Here is a 16173-nt window from a genome sequence, read left to right as displayed (position 1 = left end):
GCTAATATATACTTCGATTCAAAAATCGAAGCGTATTGTCAAACATAACCATTGTCATTTTCTTTCACTACAAACTGCATTAGTATAATGATTTTGGGTACATTGGAAACCTAGCATAACCAATTGATATAGAGAAGAACAAGTCAATATATATAGTGTATTTTTTAGATCTACAACTGCAATTTGTTTCAATATCAATAATGCAAAAACAACATATAACGTCACGCATTCAACGTTCAATCAATGAATATTCAACGTTAAAAATGACCGGTGACATTTTTGTAAATAAATGAAATTATTAGACGTCGTTTAGAATTGTAAAACATCGAAGCCCATACAATTCGATGTTCTATGATGGTAATTATTTAAACCAGCGCGTCATTCTTTTTCTTCTTTCCTTTAAACCACCAATAGTACATCGAATTCTATATGGGCTTTGACGTAATATATGTCAGCCAAAAGCCAAAGAGTCACCCCTTTTTAATTCTTTTTTATTTTTTCCTTTAAACAAGTCGAATTTTGTAGGAGCTTCAATGTATTATTTGTCAGGAGAAGCAAAAAAGTAACCCCTTTTTAATTCTTTTTTATTTTTCCTTTTAAACCACATATAATACGTCGAATTCTGTAGGGGCTTTGACGTACTATTTTTCAGCCATAAGCCAAAGAGTTACCCCTTTTTAATTTTTTTTTCTTTTTTCTTTTAAACCACCAATGATACGTCGAATCTTGTAAGGGCTTCGACGTATTATTTGTCAGCCAAAAGTTTCCCCTTTTTAATTCTTTTTTCTTTTCTCTTTTAAATCATCAATAAAACATCTAATCTGCATGGGGCTTCGACGTGATGTGCATTGGAGTGGTTGGATGCATTAGTTGATTGCTGTTATCAAAATCCTAAGAGATCTATTACAAAATGATGTTTGAATGTCGAATGCCCCAGTGTTAGATGTCAAAAGGTTAGTGAATTCAATAAAAATTTGAATGCGAGATTGGAAATTCATTCACTTTATCTTAGCGCGCGAGACCCTCTTCTCTTTTCAAACTTTTCTCGAACGAAGTTTGACGACCATCACATGTAATCTTTCTTTCATTTGATACAAATGCATCTTAATTAACTACTTTATGTATGATTTTCATTTGTTTTGACCGATTATTTTTGTGTTTTTGTCCTTCATAGGCGCATTCTGCTTTCTCTTTCATTGGTGACGACACTTTATTCCGACGAACCCACCTTTTAAAGGTTAATTTTCATTTTCGTTTTGAAGAACTTATTTGTTGAACTTGTTTGTTGCTTTTTTGTTGAACTTGTTTGTTGTTGTTGTTTGGTTGAACTTGTTTGTTGTTGTTGTTTGGTTGAACTTGTTTGTTGTTGTTGTTTGGTTGAACTTGTTTGTTGTTGTTATTTGATTGAACTTGTTTGTTGTTGGTTATTGTTGTTTGTTGTTGATAGTACACTACACGTTCATAGTTTGTGCTTTATAAAATACCAAAAACTGAAATTTATTATGTTTATGCTTTTGAGGTCTAGTAAAATTGTAAAAAAGGATCACAATTAATTTAAAAAAATAAAAAAAATGATTAACATCCTATATTGACAAAATTCGACATTATTTTAACGTCAATTTTTTAAAATTTACGTCAATTTTTTAAAATTTACGTCAATTTAACGTCTTCCAATATGACGTTAGCCTCAAATTCAACGTGAAAGTCCCAAAATATTCGACATTGTATGTTGTTTTTGTATTAGTGTATAAATAAGAGTATCTCATTAGTATTTACTCACTTCAAAATATTTTCTCTTAAACAACTTGTAACTTGTAGATAACACATACAATTTAAATATAAAAAATGTGGGATAAAATAAATTAAGCTAAAATAATTTGAAGGGATGTAAGGGAGCTTTGATTCACCCAATTATTTTTCTTCATATCTAAATTAATATATAAATAAAAGATTTTTTTTAAAATTGTAGTATACTTTGTATATATTTGAAACCTCTAAAATTTGTGCATAATTATTTGAATTGTGTAAAATATTTTATGAAAATATGTTCTAATATGAATACATGTTCATATTAACATAAAGAATAAGTAAAACTTGCACATTCTCTCACATGATAGTCAACAAAACAACTTATAAAATTTATGTTTTACTACACTGAATTAATAATTGTACGTCAAATTATCAAGAGTGTGCAATTATTCATATGGACGTGACAATTCTAGTTCTTTAAACATGAGGAGAATAAACTACATGTAACCTACAATAAATTATTTAATAGATATCCTAATATATACTTTGGTATATCCATTTTTTAATCATAATATCACAAAATATATATTGATAATTTATATTATCGATTTCAATGATAACTATACATAATATACTAAAAATGTAGTATACAATATTTTATTTATAATAAACTATAAATTAATAAGTGATTCGGTATATTTTTATATTTTAATTATAACAATAAAAATATTTCTTAGAGACTTTGATTTTTACATTGCAACGGACACCTCATGTGTTCACCATACATGACTTCAATAAAAAAAATAGTTAAATATTATTTTATTTCATAAATTTAGATAAAAACATTTCAAAACTTTGTAAGGTGATATTTATTTATTTATTATAATTGATCTTATTTTTAGTTATTGTGAAGCATTCAAAACTTTTCCTTATGTTAAAATATATATGTATGATAAGATATTAATAGATATTTATTAGTATATAGAAAAATAGATTTAATAAACATAAAATTTCTTTAAAATATATTATAAGTTATGAGTGTGATATCATGGGAAATGTTTAATTAAAATCCAATGTGATATATATATATATATATATATATATATATATATATATATATATATATATATATATATATATATATATATAATTAATCTTATTTCTAATAGATGAATGTGAGATTTTCAACAATGTATCAAAATTTGAAAAGTAAACTAATTTTAATTTTGTATTCAAGTTTAAAAAATAAAAATATATTTAACTCAAAAAAATATTAATTAAAAAATGTTTGACTGGTTAAAACTTATCATCGTTGTATTTTTTTTGGGTGAATAATAAAATGATGCTTTATTTTTATCATATATGAAGTTTGTACCTTATATAATGTATTAAATTGTTTCTAAGACACAATTAATACTTTTATTTCTTTTAATATATTTATTGTTTTTTTTTGTATAAAATATGATTTTGGTGATTTTTTATATATTTATTTTTATTTTTTAACTTATTATCATAAGTATAATTTTATCATTGTAATTATATAAAAATATTTTAACTATTATAATATATTAATTTAATGTCTTTTTTATTAATTTTATTTATCAGCATATGTAGATTGAAGTTAAAAATATTTTAAAAAAATTGTTATGTTATAATTATTAGTTTAATATTATTTTTTGTGTGATTTGGTGTTAGATTTTTGTAATATACCTTTAGTTTATTAGAAAGTTTAAAAAACTTAAATTAAATTTTTGTTTAATCCTTAATTTCATGACTTATTAAATTATCATTTTAATATTCTTATTTGAATACTAGGATGAAAGCGTAAAACCTCATCATGCACGTCCTCTTGAATCGGAATTCTGTGCTTAAATGTCTAAACTGTTGAAAATCCTTAAGCTTTGAATATTTTTGCCCTTCAAGTGTTCTTCCTTCTCTCAGATTAAGAAACACTTGTCTCCGTAAAGCTAAGACATTCGAAGTCTTTTTTCCTATTTTCTTTTCACAATATATATGCATATGAGAAAACTGTTAGATTTGTCTTTATAACGTTCCAAAACCACCTATTATATTGGTTTCTTGGTTGTTGAGTTTGAATACTAATCACCACCAAGTTTCCAAGAAAAAACTATGTTTTGTTTGTTTGCATGTCTAATATATTTGACTGGACAACAAAAGATGTTTCCGAAATAGAATGAATTGTTTCGTGTGACATGTTTATTTATAGAGATTTTGACCTTTAAACAAATATTCTTAGGAAATTATATTGATATAAAATAATCTTTTTATGAAGTAAAGGGTGATATCATCATGAAAATCTCGTACAACAAGATCCATTCCCTTCTTTTCAAGATTCATTCTTCTAAAACGTGTATATATTTGTTCCTTTAGTCGCAAAGCCGAAATAGTTGAAAAGTTTTATCTTGTATATTACTCAAACTATTATGTAATTTCATTCCAAACCTTTGCATAAGAGATATTAAAATATCCAAACATTCTATATAATTACATAATCAAGCTACTTAAACTTGTAATGAGCTAAATAAATTAATTCAATATATATTGATTAATAATATACAAGATCATTTATAAATTTATTCACGTTGTAGTAAAAACAATATTTCTCGTTTCATTTAGATTTTGAGTATGTTTTATTAAACAAAAAAAGTTATAATGTTTAAAAAGAACAAATTGAACAAAATCCAAACTATCATGTATTGAGAATTTAAGTCGGATTCTCCAGTAGAGTAATAACTTTTTACTTTTAGTAACAAAATCATATTTAATTAGTTGATATATATATATATATATATATATATATATATATATATATATATATATATATATATATATATGTATTACGTCAAAATATTAATCAACATATATAAAATATATATGATATTTAATGATTTTGGGTACATTGATAACCTAGCATATAACAAGCTGATATAGAGAAGAACAAGTCAATAGAGTGCATTTTTTAGATCTACAATAACTGTAAATTTGTTTCAACATAAATAAGAGTATCTCATTAATATTTACTGACTTCAAAAAGTAATTCTCTCAAACAACTTGTAACTTGTAGATAACACAGATATTCACAATAAAAAAATGTGGGATAAAATAAATAAGCTAAAATAATTTGAAGGGATGTAAGGGAGCTTCGATTCCCCAATTCTTTTTTTCACATCTAAATTAATATATAAATATTTTTTTTATTTTAGTATACTTTTTATATATTTGACACCTCTAAAATTTGTGCATAATTATTTGACTTATGTAAAATATTTTATGAAAATCTGTTTTAATAGGAATACTTATTCATATTAACATAATTGAAGGATCAGTAAAACTTGCACATTCTCTCACATGATAGTCAACAAAACAACTTATAAAGTTTATGCTTTACTACACTTAATTAATAATTACACGTCAAATTATCAAGAGTGTGTAATTATTCATATGGACGTGACAATTCTAGTTCTTTAAACATGAGGAGAAACGTGTAAACTACATGTAATCTACAATAAATTATTTAATAGATGTCCTAATATATACTTTGGTATATCCATTTTTTAATCATAATATCACAAAATATGTATTGATAATTTATATTACCGATTTTAATTATAACTATACATGATATACTAAAAATGCAGTATACAGTATTTTTCTATAATGAACAATAAGATAGTAATACTGTATATTTTTATATTTTAATCATAACAATAAAAAATATTTCTCAGAGACTGACTTTATCATGTACATCTCGTTAACATCAATAAAAAAAGATTAAATATTATTTTAGTGTAAGACTACATATTAATAAATTACTTATTTGTAGATAAAAAAATAAATTTAATAAACATTAAATTTCATCCGCTTAATTCAATTTTTCAAAATCTAAAATGAGACTTTAAATATATATATATATATATATATATATATATATATATATATATATATATATATGTTTTGAATTAATATTATCTTATCACGGGAAACTTTCAATAAAATTAAAATGTATTAAAATTTAAAAAATAAAAGAATTTTAATTTTGTTTCAATGATGAGAATTAAATATATTTAATTAAAAAAAATTGACTAATTAAAAAAATTACAATAAAAATTTATTTTATTAAAAACATAGTTATTTTTATTGTCATATACATACTTTTACTTTGTCAACTATGGATAACTATTTTAGCAAATATTGACTTGTAATAACTATTACAATCTGACAGAAAATTATAAGGAGAAACCATGACAGAGTTTAAGGTACAGTGGCAAAGTACAGAAAACGGCAACAAAGAAACTTGCAAAGGTGATTTTGGTGTTGGCAAACACAACTTGGTGATTTTAGTCATTGAAAATTATATTTTTTTCAGTCAAACTTTTTATTTTATATATTATTATGATGCGTCAAGATTGAATCAAAAGCATAGAAAAAGTCATAATTTTTATTTTATTTTATTTTCTAACTAGTTGATCTTGGCATATGAAATATTCTGTTAAAAGCAAACTCAAGGTAGGTTCAGTGGCATAATAATTTGACTTGACTTTTATGATCTGAAAGGGTTAGTACGTAGAATAACGTGTAAAAGTAGTTAAAACCATGGACGAAACACCTATCACATGTGATAATATAACCTTGAATAATCATTAATAAATAGCATGATAAATTCTTTCTTCCTCATCAGGTCAAAGATCAAAACCATGTATATTTTTATGGCTTTCGAACTCAAGTTCCATAAATATTTAAAATTATCGTATCACATAACCACTTCTGTAAATGTTTCAAAGTAGTTTATGATATTGTATAAACTGTTTTTAATAACGTTTTCCAATCTTTTTCCATTGATGTTTAATATGTTAAATGAAATTAGTTTCACTGTATTTTCTTTGACAATAAAATAACTTATTCATAAGCATTTGCACGAGAACTTAACTATAGTTTCATTATATTTTCAGCACTTTATTTAATAGAATTTAATAAGTTGTTTACCATCTTAAGATAATTTTTTTTAATCTATATACCAATTACAGAGACCAAGACTTTTACATTTCCTAATTAAACTTTATTTAACATAAGCTAAAAAAATCTTTAACTATTTCAATGCGTTCATACTTAATTAATATCCAACCTTTTCTGAATATGTATGAGAAACCTATTCTATTCCGCCGGCATTTTAAGTGTTATAATATTATTTTAATGGCATATGTTAACACCACCAGCCATTTTTTTTTCCTTTTCATTCCACAAACCGGAAACGCGAATTTTCTCAGGAAGAGACAACAATGTTTAGATAATTAAAAAAAAAAACAATTGACCAACCCATATGTGTGATACATGGTTTATATAAACAAAGGAATGATGCATCATAAATATTTCAGAACTCAGAATTGGCCTTCAATTTTTCCGGTGGTTGTCTAAAATCATTGCAAACCCTTCAAAACAGAAATATGCAAATCCCTTGGATAGTCAAATATCAATATGCAGCAACACTCTTCTTCGTTACCATTGCTCTTACCAAAGTTACCTGTTTTCAGTTCAACTTTCCTTCCTTCCCAGATGATTCTAATCTATGGGTGAGCAAGAATTCAAGTATATTCTTAAATGCCATCCAAGTGTCCCCTGATATTCGAGGTCCCATACATCATTATTCTGGACGTGTTTTCTACGTAGAGCCATACCAGCTTTGGAAAGAGAAGAATAACCAAAACCAAATAGCTTCCTTCAACACCACTTTTGTTCTCAACATAACTCCAGAAACTACCCCTGGTGGTGAAGGCTTGGCCTTTATCTTAACTTCAGATAGGACTGTCCCAGAAAACAGTGATGGACAATGGATTGGTATTGTAAATGCTACTTCCAATGGAACTTCACAGCCTGGTATTCTAGCGGTGGAGTTTGACACAAGACACAGTTTCACAGAAGATGGCCCTGACAATCACGTTGGCATCAACATAAACAGCATCAACTCCATCCAACAGGTTTCGTTAATAAACACTCGGCTCAATCTATCTTCAGGTCAAGATGTCAAATTTCACATTCAGTACATCAATGACACAATATCAGTTTTTGGTGCCATGAGTGGAACTTCTGAAGAATCCATGGAGACCCTCTTGGTGTCTGCACCTCTCAATTTATCTTCCTTTCTTCAAAAAGAGGTTTACGTTGGCTTCTCCGCCTCAACAAGTAACTACACGCAGCTGAACTGCGTCAGATCGTGGGAATTCAGCGGGGATGATATTAGGGATGATGACAAAAGTCTCTTGTGGGTGGTTTATGTTGCCGTTCCAATCGTGATTGTTTTAATTATCATTGGTGGGTTGGTGATCTTTTTCTTGCGCCGGCAAAAGATTCGCCATATGGAGGGGCCAGAAGATGCATATCCAAGGATAGAGGATCAGATTAAATATTCCTCTATGGCTCCAAAGAAGTTTAGGCTAAGGGAACTAACGAAAGCAACTGGTGGATTCAGCCTTCAAAACAAGCTTGGACAAGGCGGGTTTGGAACTGTATATAAGGGGCTACTGGAAAATAAAGAGGTAGCTGTAAAGAGAGTTTCCAAAAACTCACGCCAAGGGAAGCAAGAGTTTTTAGCAGAAGTGACAACAATCGGAAGCCTTCACCATAGAAATTTGGTGAAACTCACTGGTTGGTGCTATGAGAATAGAGAGCTTCTCCTTGTATACGAGTTCATGCCTAATGGAAGCCTAGACAAGTACCTCTTTGGTGACAAAGATTGTGGTGATAATTATGACTTTGAAGGAGGGTATTCTATAACATTGGACTGGGAAACTAGGCGAAGAGTGATTAATGGGGTGGCTCAAGCACTTGACTACCTTCACGATGGGTGTGAGAAGAGGGTTCTCCACAGAGACATCAAGGGCAGCAACATAATGCTGGACTCAGATTACAATGCCAAGCTGGGAGACTTTGGATTGGCTAGAACAATTCAGCAGAGAAATGAAACGCATCACTCTACAAAAGAGATTGCGGGCACACCCGGGTACATGGCCCCAGAAACCTTCCTGACTGGGAGGGCAACGGTGGAGACAGATGTGTATGCATTTGGGGTTCTTGTGTTGGAAGTAGTGTGTGGAAAGAGGCCAGGGAATGTGTATTCACAGGATGACTACAAGAACAGCATTGTGTATTGGGTGTGGGATTTGTATGGGAAGGGAAAAGTAGTTGGTGCTGTTGATGTAAGGTTGAAGAAGGAGGAGATTAAGGAGGAAGAGGTGGACTGCGTTCTTGTTCTTGGCTTGGCTTGTTGCCATCCAAATCCACACAAAAGACCATCAATGAGAACAGTTCTTCAGGTTCTGAATGGGGAAGCAGCTCCACCTGAAGTTCCTAAGGAAAGACCAGTTTTTATGTGGCCTGCTATGCCTCCATCCTTCAAAGATGCTGAAGATAGCTCCCTCATCCAGGGAACTCTCACTCCTTTCACTGAGATCACTGGAAGATGATGAAATAATAACCGGTTAGTTGAAGATTTTAAAGCACTCTTGGATTCACAGATCTTAGCTTTTCTATGTAAATACGTACACTGGTGTTAAATGTGTTGCAGCTTGATATATATGTATTGCACACAAACTTGTGTAATCTTTGGTGTCACTCAATCATGTACATAGGTTGTTTCTGCATGTCATTGAGCTCAGCATGTATTCAAAATGAAAGTGTTTTGTTTATAACTGTATGACTTTTATCTCCTTTCGTGATGGAACATTTGCTTGAATAGTTCAAAAGTAGGGTTTAGTCCCGCTGTTTGAGTATTAAACTAAAATTCTATTTACTTCTATTCGAATTTCGTTAATAAATTTAGACATTTGATACATTCTTTTGTAATTTCTTTGTATTGTGTATCTTATTATGAAGGAATTATATTGCTACTTACGAGATATTAAACTAGTCTTGAATGTGTTCAAGTTGTTTGACTGGTTAAAACTAATCATATCGGTTGTATTTTGTTTGGATGAATACTAAAATTATGCTTTATTTTTATCACATATCAAAATTGTATTACAGTATGATATCAAATTCGTAATATGTTTTTCTATATGACATTTGTTCGAATAGAACTAAATTCGGATTCTTTTGAATGCAAGTCTTTTGAATGAAAATATATAGTATTAATTGAAAAAGAAAATTTTGCTAAAATCATAGGTTCAACAAGCATTAATCACCTAGTCAATGAATTATTCTTGTGACTGTCCATGCTGAAAGTTTGATGTCGACATAGAAAAACTAAGGAATTAGAAAAGGCATTTTCACTTTGTACAGTTTTTATTTATGATGATGAAAAGGGGTCTTGTTTATATTTAATCTTACAAGGACCATTTTCATATGCAAAAAACATCAAAATATCAAAGAAAAAATAATTAAGCCTGGATTGTAGTTATCAGGGAAAAAAAATCAATATTATTAGTATTTAAAGGTTGTCAAAGTTAAGAAGGTTATTGGTCCCTGTCATTTCTCGTCCTTCATCTTCTCCCTAACATGGTCTCATAATAGTGAAAGGTATGCAACATTGATGGTGAAAGCAACTTTGAATTAGATAGTTTTACCTTGTAAAATAACTGTTGTTAAACAATTGGATAAGTCTAAATGGTTGATAATAATTTAATTGTGATATAAATTAGTGTCACAATTAATTATTTGTTGTTAAAAAGTGTATTTTTCTGAATAATTATTTTGAATATTAATGTAAATGATAATTTTAGTCATGATTTATTTGAGTTAAAATATATAATATAATAACCAAACTAAATAATTTGTACCTTTTATTAATTTAATCAGTTTAAAAAGTACTGTAAAAGCGGAAAGAAATATTTGTTGCGTAACCAACACAGACATAATAAAAAGGAGAACGAAACGATAAAAACTAAGGCCCATAAGAACACTGACAGCCCAAATTGTAGTTGGGCCTTACTAAAAACTACTAAGGGTAAAATCGTCAATACGAACCCTGTGGATTCCCATCTCCCTCCCAACCCTAATCCCTCCTCTTTAAATCCCTTCGATGAATGGTTCTCTACACTTTTCTCCTTCATTTGAAATCGGAAGGATTGAAAATATGTTGTGCGGCTTCGATTTCTGTTTGGTTCTTTACTGTTTGGTATTGTTTTAATATTTTATTGCAAATTCTCTTTTTCCCTTGAAAACCATGTGATGAATTCGGATTTACAATTTCTCACGACGGTCGTCTGAGATTTCCTGATGCAATGATCCTCTTTTTCTGATGGTTTTCTTGGCGTGTTTGATTTTTTCTTTGGTGAAAGAGTTTTTCATTTCGTTTTGCTTTTCTTTATTGGAGAACGGTTTTTACTACAGAATCATCTGAATCATCAATGACTTGTCGATTTTGAAATGAAGTTATAGTTTACAAGAAGTTACACGTCAATTTAATCTCAGAAAACGATTATACTTCATTTCCTTTTCTTTTTCTCATCTACTGATAATTGTTACTTGTTGAAATTTGAATGTTTTATATTATCATATGATAGCATTTGTTTTAGAACAGAAGTGGGAAGAATCCTCAGTTTTTCTTAAGAAATTTTTTTCTCCAATTTGTATCCTCGTCCCATTATTTTCAAACGAAGTATATTTTTTATTTGAAGAGGATTCTGTTCCACGGGACTGGAAAATCAATCAGAATTTGGATTTCTCAATTGCATTTATTTTTTGTTATGTTTAAGTAAATGTATGTTATTTTTTAAGTAAATGTCTAGTTCTTTGTGTGTTTTTTTAATGATAAATAAGTATGTAATTTGTTGGGATAAATAATCTTTTAAATTTAAATTAAATAATAATCATTTAAAAATTTGCGATTTCAAAATTTGAAATATAATCATTTAACTCTTAGGATTATATATTTGTTTTTTAACTTATGTTTGTTTAATATATTTAACAAATATTTATATTAGTTATATCTAAATATATTTAAATTGAACATCAAATTAATATTTCAAAATTTAACATTTATAATCAAAGAATTGTTCATTTTATGGAATAAAAAAGAAACAAAATATTGGAAAACCCAGCTGCAAATTTTGTTTTCTGGATAGAACAAAGAATTCGGACTAGATGAAAACAAATTATTCTTTTTTGAGAATTGACAAGAATTTGAACATAATAGCAGGGATTTGCTGGTAATCATCAATCTTGCAACAGTTTCATGAATTTGAATTTTTCATATTAAATGCTATGCCACTACTGCTGATTTAAAAATCTGGATTGCAGAATCTTATAATGAAAGGAGTTCCTGAATCTCTGAATCTACCGGGTACAATCTTCATATATTTGAATCTAATGGTAGATATGTACCAGCTCCTAATTGATCATGACTGCATATGATGGTCCAGTGTATAGGCATGAATGTCAGAAGCACTGGTACCAGGCCTAACAAAAAGAAGAAAAAGATGATCTAGTAATGCCAAAATTGGTGTTTCAGTTTTCAATATTATAGACAAACATATAGATATTCTACACAGAATATGGAAATACCTTTTGTTAATAGTACCATAATGGAATTTAGGCTTTCCTCCTGCCTTCTTATCTTCAACATACTGCAGCATGAGAAAATGCCATAAGATATATTATTACTATGCAAAAATTAAGACTTTAAGCATAAAAATATGTTGAAGCATCTGAACCATACCAAACTTAAAGTGACCACCATTGATGAAAAGGATAGAGAGTTGAAAGGTATTTCATCGAGAGGGAAAAGCTGGCATTCTGATGATTCTGGACCAGGTGAAAAATGGGGATTCTTCAACCTTGCTAAGAAGATTATATAAGTCTGCCTCAAACATGCCATAATCATGACTAAAAATTTGTAGCTACATTAGAAGATCAAGTAAAAAGAGTGAAATAATAAATAAATGCTGATTATTTGTTACCTGGCCAATTAAAGGAATGTCTAATTGAGCAAAGGGGGAAATCACTTCTACCTCAGCATTGGCTTCTTCCCTCGTTTCCCTGATGGCACCTTCCCTAGCTGACTCTCCCATTTCTAGATAACCAGCAGGAAGTGTCCTTGTTCACACCAAAACATGAAATCAACATAACACAACATCGTTAGCATTTTTGTTTTTATAAAGGTTTCAGATAAAAGAACGTGGTACCAACATGATATGTTCATGCAGAAAAAGTGTGTACTGTAATATTTCACAATAACCAGCAATATCAGTGAGATTCCACTGCCGATAAAGATGAATTTACAAAGAATTACAAGACTGAACTGAAGGAAAGAGATACAATAACATGGTATCACCAAATTCTTCATTAAATTGTTGTCTAACTCTACTCTTCTATTATTTTTGTATTTTGCAGTGGCATACAGCAGAATTTCCCTCCAACTTCTCCCCTTTAGTAGTTTTGCCAAGAATGTAAGTGGAATGAATGAAAATGACCAGTAAAGTTAGAAATGCAATCTTACCATAGGCCATAAGATGGTTCAATCTTCCTCTTGCAAAGGAGGACCTTGTTATCGTGTTCAATGAGGCAACCGACTACCTACTTTGTCATCCAAATGCATGTAATGATCAGAAGAAAAAGTAGTGAGCAGAGTCCTCTTAATAATTTTGGATGTTGTAATCATGAAAATTTTGCCTCATCACTCCTAATATTTAAAATTTAAGGCACAGTTTTAATATTTTAAGCTATTGTAATATAATTGTATTTTTACAAAATAAAGCACAAAAGAAAGGACCAGTGCAAATTTGTGGTCTTTTAAAATCTGGAGATCCTCAGTAATGAGAAGTTTTCTGCAGAGGGTTTGCTTGCACAACTAGTACATAATTTTGCACAAAATAGAAGTACTTCATACCACTTTAAAACAATTAGCACGTGATTAATTATGAACCACATCAACTTCAGAAATAATTCATGCATTACATATTAAATAAAGTCCAAAAGCTGATATAACAATGTGCTTCCTCAAATCAACTAATGCTATGTCAAGATTTAACCACATTTTTTTTTCTCAATGCAAGCATGAAATTTCCCTTAAAAATCTAGTAAAAGTCATAATATTTAAAATAACAAGTCATAACTTATAAGTACTGTCAAACACTATCAGTCTAAAGGATCATACTAAATCAACTTGAATATAAAGTTAGGTAATCCATAAAACTACCAATCTCCATATAGTTACACCAAAAACAATAGAATCAAACCATCCATCAGAAAATAGCAACAGTATTATTTAATAACATCAGAAACATTGTGAGATTTTAGGAAAAAACAAGGTGGTTTTCTTATATGGCATGAAAGTAAACGAGGCATGATCTTTTAAGCATTTACCATTTTTGGATTCTGATATGCAATCTTCCCACAGCTGGTACATATAGCTCTGAATCTTTCTTCTCCTTCAGGTATTCCAGGCTTCGTTGGACCACCACACCACTGACAGAACTCAACGTTTTGAACATCTCCCTACATTGCAATGGAACTTGACAATAAGACCAATAGCTATAAGATAAGAGAAACTCTATGGTACCATCTGAAATTTAAGGATTCTGGTACCGTTGTTGAAAAACTCTCTTTTCCTCTCTCACCATTAGTGTGCCTAAACTCATTAAGATACTGGCCTAAAAAACAATATTACAAAAACCCATAGATTTCTGTGGGTACCATAGTAACTCTCATATAAGATTTGTAGAGAATAAAAGATATCTTTCTGATTGAATCCATGGAAAATCTGCTGCAGAAAAGGGGCATTCTTATAAAATCAATAGTTAATCCATAATGAAACTATATATAATATAAAAGAGTAGAATTGCTCATCTATCTACCACCACCAACTACTCAAATCCTTCATACAACAAACTCATCAAACTTAATTATAAAAGTAAGTGAAATTTGTTAGAGATCTCACAAAACTATGTAGAAGTAAACCTTGCCCTCACTAGGTTGCAACTGGAGTTCAATCAATTAGTAGGATGAAATAGTTTATAAGAAAACTAATCAGCACCAATAAATTTCTGCATAAATTGTATAAACTAAAACTAACTTATGCAAAAATAATAATAAAAGTTTCCAGAGATAATTATCCATGCCGTAATTTCAACATTAGAGGATTGATTTTCCAAATATTTGATAAGACTAAAACAATGAAGGGCAATATTCATTGTTATAATTCAACAGTTGAAGTAACTCACAGTAGAATGAAGAGATAACGAAGGAGAGTGGTCAGAAGAAGAATCCATAAGGAGATTGAACTCAAAAGAACCCTTGATTTTACGAGGTTTCGCAAGGCAAGAAACAAGAGCAGAGGAAGAAGAAACAATCACGTTGTGAATCGAGGAACAAGGACACTGATTTACAGAGAAACAGAAAAGGAAGGCTATCCTCTAGGGTTGTGGCATAACTGTAGGGTCATGGAGTTCCATCTTTCACCGTTTACAAACTTGCATTTTGTTTTATGATTTTAGATGAAACTTTTGGACGGTGGAGATTTGTGCTTCTCAAATTTCAATAGCGAAGAACCATTTCCGACAGACGATGACATGGGAGCAACAAATGTGATTGCGACAACATTTGAATTAAATTCAGATTGTTATTATCAAGGAAAAGTAAGCGAAGAAATAAAAGAAAATATAAATAAATTTGTAAATAAAATTGACATTTATGAAGGATTATCATAGACTAAAATTGAAAAAAGGATTATCATAGGCTAAAATTACTAAACTTTAAAAAAATTGAAAAACTAAAAGTAAATTAAATTTTTGCAGAAAGTAAAGCTGTACGTACACGTAAAATGATAAGGATAATGATCTTAGATGACAAAATGACACGTGTTAAAATATTTTTAAAAAAAATGTTGTAAAAATATCATTATTTAAATTATAAAAATCAAAATAAATTTAAGTTCCATTATTTATCTAATTATTTTAATATTACTATAAATTAAAATCAACCTTTCTATGTCTCATTTTTCATATTTTTTTTTTCACTTTTAAAGGTCGAATTTACTCGCTAATTTCAAATTTCAAAGAAAAAAATCGCTTTTTAAAATATTTTCAAATTATTCTTAGTTTTTTATTCATATCCGAACTTTTCAATGATTTATATTCAATTTCTTCTCTTTTACCTCTTAACTAAATTTCAATGTTTCTTATTTAGAAATGATCATTACTTAAAATTAATTTTATACAGTAATTTAAATTATTTTTATAATTTCAAGATTCAATTTATATATTTTAGAGTATTTACTTTAAATTACCATTTATATATTTCAATAAATTATTCATTAGAATTTTTAATTATACAAAAAAAAAAACATAAATTTATCTAGTAGGATACAATACTAGTTTGACAAGGATGAATAGAAGACAGATTCAGACAAGTTTATTTTGTCTCTCTCTTATCCAATTATTGTTTAAATTACCATGATATAATCAAAACTGAAAA

General features: G+C 29.0%; 2 protein-coding genes and 1 non-coding gene across 3 annotated transcripts; 2 read left to right on the top strand and 1 right to left on the bottom strand.

Annotated features, from left to right (window-relative positions):
* Nucleotides 1-6961: 6961 nt before the first annotated feature.
* LOC124838792 (putative L-type lectin-domain containing receptor kinase S.5) lies at nucleotides 6962-9457 on the top strand. Its single transcript, XM_047314479.2, has one exon. The coding sequence runs from the start codon at nucleotides 7212-7214 to the stop codon at nucleotides 9225-9227; it is 2016 nt and encodes a 671-aa protein (XP_047170435.2). The 5' UTR covers nucleotides 6962-7211; the 3' UTR covers nucleotides 9228-9457.
* Nucleotides 9458-10919: 1462 nt separating this feature from the next.
* LOC124838804 (small nucleolar RNA Z161/Z228) lies at nucleotides 10920-11005 on the top strand. The gene has a single exon (XR_007028871.1). It is a non-coding gene; the product is annotated as a small nucleolar RNA Z161/Z228 (small nucleolar RNA).
* Nucleotides 11006-11841: 836 nt separating this feature from the next.
* Nucleotides 11842-15175, bottom strand: LOC124838798 (nudix hydrolase 23, chloroplastic-like). Its single transcript, XM_047314487.2, has 7 exons — nucleotides 14922-15175; nucleotides 14065-14196; nucleotides 13199-13275; nucleotides 12660-12795; nucleotides 12419-12559; nucleotides 12265-12326; nucleotides 11842-12159 (listed from the first exon to the last, which is right to left on the bottom strand). Exons 1-7 carry the CDS (start codon nucleotides 14967-14969, stop codon nucleotides 12099-12101), a joined length of 657 nt encoding a protein of 218 aa, XP_047170443.1. The 5' UTR covers nucleotides 14970-15175; the 3' UTR covers nucleotides 11842-12098.
* Nucleotides 15176-16173: the final 998 nt, after the last annotated feature.

This window comes from Vigna umbellata, chromosome 8 (genome assembly GCF_029865625.1).
Source record: "Vigna umbellata cultivar VRB3 chromosome 8, Vumbellata_1.0, whole genome shotgun sequence".
NCBI classification, from domain to species: Eukaryota; Viridiplantae; Streptophyta; class Magnoliopsida; order Fabales; family Fabaceae; genus Vigna; species Vigna umbellata.
The sequence above is the reverse complement of the archived record's forward strand: the minus strand, read 5'-3'. Positions and strand labels throughout refer to the sequence as shown.